This window comes from Protomyctophum bolini (genome assembly GCF_963924005.1).
Source record: "Protomyctophum bolini genome assembly, chromosome: 10".
NCBI lineage: Eukaryota > Metazoa > Chordata > Actinopteri > Myctophiformes > Myctophidae > Protomyctophum > Protomyctophum bolini.
In genome coordinates, this window is record NC_137871.1 from 43,822,212 (window position 1) to 43,826,370 (window position 4,159).

Genomic DNA, 4,159 nt, shown 5'->3' on the forward strand with positions numbered 1-4,159 from the left:
TAAATGCCTATTTGTTCATACTCACTTGGGTGATAAGTTGACCAGCGACCACCGAAAACTATACGCCATAGTCGTAGTCGCGGTGGTAAGAGACTAAACGCCTATTCATACAATTTTAGGGGATAAGGTGACCTCCGGAAACTACAACAGTTACATGACATCACTGAGCCGCGGTGGTAAGAGACTCACGGCTCACCCCCAAACACATCTATGTTTTTACTAAAACTAAAACATGACGTCACTGAGCCGTGGTGGTATAAGAGACTCACCGCTCACCCCAAACACATCTCTGTTTTTAATAAAACTACAACATGATGTCACTGAGCCGCGGTGGTAAGAGACTCACCCCAAACACACCTCTCTGTTTTTACTAAAACTACAACATGACATCACTGAGCCGCGGTGGTGAGAGACTCACCGCTCACCCCAAACACAACTCTCTGTTTTAACTAAAACTACAACATGACGTCACTGAGCCGCGGTGGTAAGACTCACCGCTCACACCCAAACACACCTCTATGTTTTTACTAAAACTACAACATGACATCACTGAGCCGCGGTGGTAAGAGACTCAACCGCTTACCCCAAACACACCTCTCTGTTTTTACTAAAACTACAACATGACATCACTGAGCCGCGGTGGTAAGAGACTCACCGCTCACCTAAACACATCTCTCTGTTTTTACTAAAACTACAACATGACATCACTGAGCCGCGGTGGTAAGAAACTCACCCCCAAACACATCTCTCTGTTTTTACTAATGCTGGGCCGTTATCGGCGTTAACTGCTGCGTTAACGCGAGAATATTATCGCGCGTCAAAAAAAATATCGCCGTTAATCTATTCTCAAAGTTGGGTCTGGGAGCTGGGTCTGCATTGACTGCATAAAGCGATATAGCAAGCTAGGAATTTCACTTTGATAGTTTTACCTGGCCGAATTACTCTGTGGGAGGGAGAAGTCCTAACCTAACAGGGACAAGGTGAAATAAATTACTCTGAGAGCGGGGCGGTAACAAATCCTAACCTAACAGGACACGGGTGAAATTAATGAACAGTGCGGCGTGCCACATCAAACGTCAGCATGCAGGACTCTGTGAATCCGGGTTTGCTTCAGGGGAAATTTCTTTACAAGAAGCTTCCAAATGGAAACCTCGACAAGAACAAGGTGGTTTGCACCCTGTGCAAAGCAGAAATGGCTTATTGTAGGAGTTCTTCAAGTCTGAAGTATCACCTAACGCACAAGCATCCCTTTGCGTTGGTTGATGATAGCGAAGCTGCCGGGCCAAGCACTAATATGGCTCCGGGGAAAAGTGTTCGTCAAACTACAATGTTGGAGTGCAACCGTGGCAAGCCCGTCAGCCCAACTCTATCAGCCAAGCTAACTAACCTCCTAGCTCAGTGGATTGCCATCAACTGCCGGCCTATCAGTGTGGTTGAAGATGATGGGCTCGAGCTTCTTCTCCAGGCGGCCACAGGCGACCCATTTTACAAACTACCTGCGAGACGAACCATCACAAGGAGAATCCATGACCAGTACGCCGCAGAGAAAGCTGCGAAAGATGAAAAGTTGGCCGGGGCGGCGTGTGTAGCACTGACTGGGGACCATTGGACATCTGTCAAAAACGACAACTACCTTGGCGTTACTGTACACCTCATCGATGTCAGCTGGGAACTTCACTCTTTCGCCTTAGGTACGTTATGTAATTTAAATTAATTTACCACGGTGAAGTTGGTCTCGGGCTGAAACCAACCCCACCGCGGCATGTAATATCGCTAATTCAGCCTAACATTTACACAGCTTTAGCTAACGTTATCAGGGATCGATTGATTTATTTTACCACCAGCCAACATTATACGTTTGCTAGCTAGCCCCAACAACGCCAGCCTGCTAATTGCAAGTTTCCTATTAATATTTAATAGCTAACTTATTCTGATCTACTTTGTCTCTCCTAACGTCAGGTGTGATTAAAACGGAGGAGCGTCACTTTGCAGAAGCGTGTGCCAGACAGTTTCTCGACGTCGCTAATCAGTGGGGCATAGCTGAAAAAATCACCACCATTGGAACCGACAGCGCTCCCAACATGATAGCAGCAGGGAGAATACTACCATTTGAGCACTTGCCCTGCGTTGCTCATCTTGTACAGAGGGCCGTTGTAATGTCACTTCGGGATGGTGGTTTTGATGGTGTACTTGCCAAGTGTCGAAAAGTGGTCGGACATTTCAAACACAGTCCGGCTAACTCAGACGAGCTGAATGCCCAGCAAGCATCCCTTGAACAAGACCAGGAGTCACTCGTGCAAGACGTTCCAACACGCTGGAATTCAACCCTAGCGATGATCGCACGTTTGAGGCGCAACAGAGACGCTGTGCACGCAACGCTGGCTCAGCAGACCCACAAGCTGGCCCTCCCAACACATGCTGAATATGAGAAGTTGGCAAAGCTGGAGAAACTGCTGGAGCCATGCAAGTAAGTGTGTGTTGTGCTCTGTGTGTGTGTGTGTGTGTGTGTGCGCGCTGCTCTGTGTGTGTGTGCACTGCTCTGTGTGTGTCTGCTCTGTGTGTGTGTGCACTGCTCTGTGTGTGTGCACTGCTGTGTGTGTGTGTGTGTGTGTGTGTGTGTGCACTGCTCTGTGTGTGCACTGCGTGTGTGTGTGTGTGTGTGTGTGTGTGTGGCTGGCTGGCTGGCTGCTGTGACATTGTGGCGTCGTTTTTGGTGTCAATTCACCCCTCTTAATGTGTGTGTGTAGGTACGTCACGGAGCTCCTTGGTGGGGAAAAATATGTCTCCTGCTCTGTCGTTTTACCTGCCCTGTGTCATCTCCTGCGAGCAATGAAGATCTCTGATGATGATCCTGCCTACATTGTGCGTTTCAAGACTGCCTTCATCAAAGACCTCAACCAGCGGAGGGAGAAAACAAACCTGGAATGGCTGAAGGTATGTGACACTGACCAGAAGATAACTGTATTGTCTGACCATTATAGACTGTTAAGCCAGTAGATTGATAAATGGATGGATGAATGAGTCATGAAGAAATATGGAGAATTTGAAAGTTAAATTTTCTTCCATCCATCCATCAATCTTTCTTTTTTTTCTTTTCATCAAAAGGTGGCCACTGCTCTGGACCCACGCTTCAAAGATCTCAAATGCCTGCCCAAAGCAGAGAGGGAGCCAGTGTGGGGAAAGCTGAGTGACTTGGTGAGGGCAGAAGAACCTGCTCTGCAGCCGCCCAGGGAGGAGAACCCTGAGCCACCTCAAAAGAAGACAGCCCTACTGCTGATGGGATCAGAGTCAGAGTCAGAAGACGAGATACCAGTAGTAGACAATGTTGTAGAGAGGTACAAGGTAGAGCCCAGTGCCAGTTTAGATCAGTGTCCACTGAAGTGGTGGTCAGAGCACACTGCTGTTTATGGTAAGATGGCCCACATTGCCCAGAAGTACTTGGGGACTCCTGCCACAACTGTCCCATGCGAGAGACTGTTCTCTTTAGCAGGCCACATTGTACAGAAAAAGAGATCTAGTTTGTCACCAGACAATGTGAACAAGCTGGTGTGTCTGAGTGACTGGTGGAAGAAGGAGAGGTAGAGGTTGGACTCAAGTCATGTCACAAAGCTACTGACGGTAATACAGTTTAATTAATGTCATATCCCAGAAAAGGGGGTTGTTCTTGCACCCACTGTTTCAAATTGCCTGTATGGTAACATGTTTATGGTTATTCGTGTTTAACTGAATAAACAATGTATAACACACGTACATCGTATTGAACATTATTATATTTTCATTACCAATTATGATAGGGCTCCTGGTCTAATGGGCCACGTGGCCCGTTCAAGGATTTACTTCTGGTCATTATTTAGGTAGCGCACACATATTTTCAATGCCTTCGGCAGAGTTCAAATGAGCCATTTTAATCTAGATTAATCTAGATTAACTCCAGAATTGCAGTGAGATTAATCTAGATTAAAATAATTAATCTATGCCCACCACTAGTTTTTACTAAAACTACAACATGACGTCACTGAGCCGCGGTGGTAAGAGACTCACCACTCACCCCAAACACATCTCTCTGTTTTGACAAAAACTACAACATGACGTCACTGAGCCGCGGTGGTAAGAGACTCACCGCTCACCCCAAACACATCTCTCTGTTTTGACTAAAACT

At 46.8% G+C, this 4,159-nt stretch overlaps 1 protein-coding gene across 1 annotated transcript; it reads left to right on the forward strand.

Moving 5' to 3' along the window:
• Positions 1-1,999: 1,999 nt before the first annotated feature.
• LOC308322732 (E3 SUMO-protein ligase ZBED1-like) lies at positions 2,000-3,596 on the forward strand. The gene is made up of 3 exons (XM_080774139.1): positions 2,000-2,467; positions 2,748-2,934; positions 3,106-3,596. Exons 1-3 carry the CDS (start codon positions 2,082-2,084, stop codon positions 3,580-3,582), a joined length of 1,050 nt encoding a protein of 349 aa, XP_080630265.1. The 5' UTR covers positions 2,000-2,081; the 3' UTR covers positions 3,583-3,596.
• Positions 3,597-4,159: the final 563 nt, after the last annotated feature.

Coding starts and splice junctions, on each gene's coding strand:
- LOC308322732 (XM_080774139.1), top strand. CDS start 2,082: ATGATAGCAGCAGGGAGAATACTACCATTTGAGCACTTGCCCTGCGTT. Junction 2,468..2,747: donor AAACTGCTGGAGCCATGCAA/GTAAGTGTGTGT, acceptor GTGTGTGTGTAG/GTACGTCACGGAGCTCCTTG. Junction 2,935..3,105: donor CAAACCTGGAATGGCTGAAG/GTATGTGACACT, acceptor TTTCATCAAAAG/GTGGCCACTGCTCTGGACCC.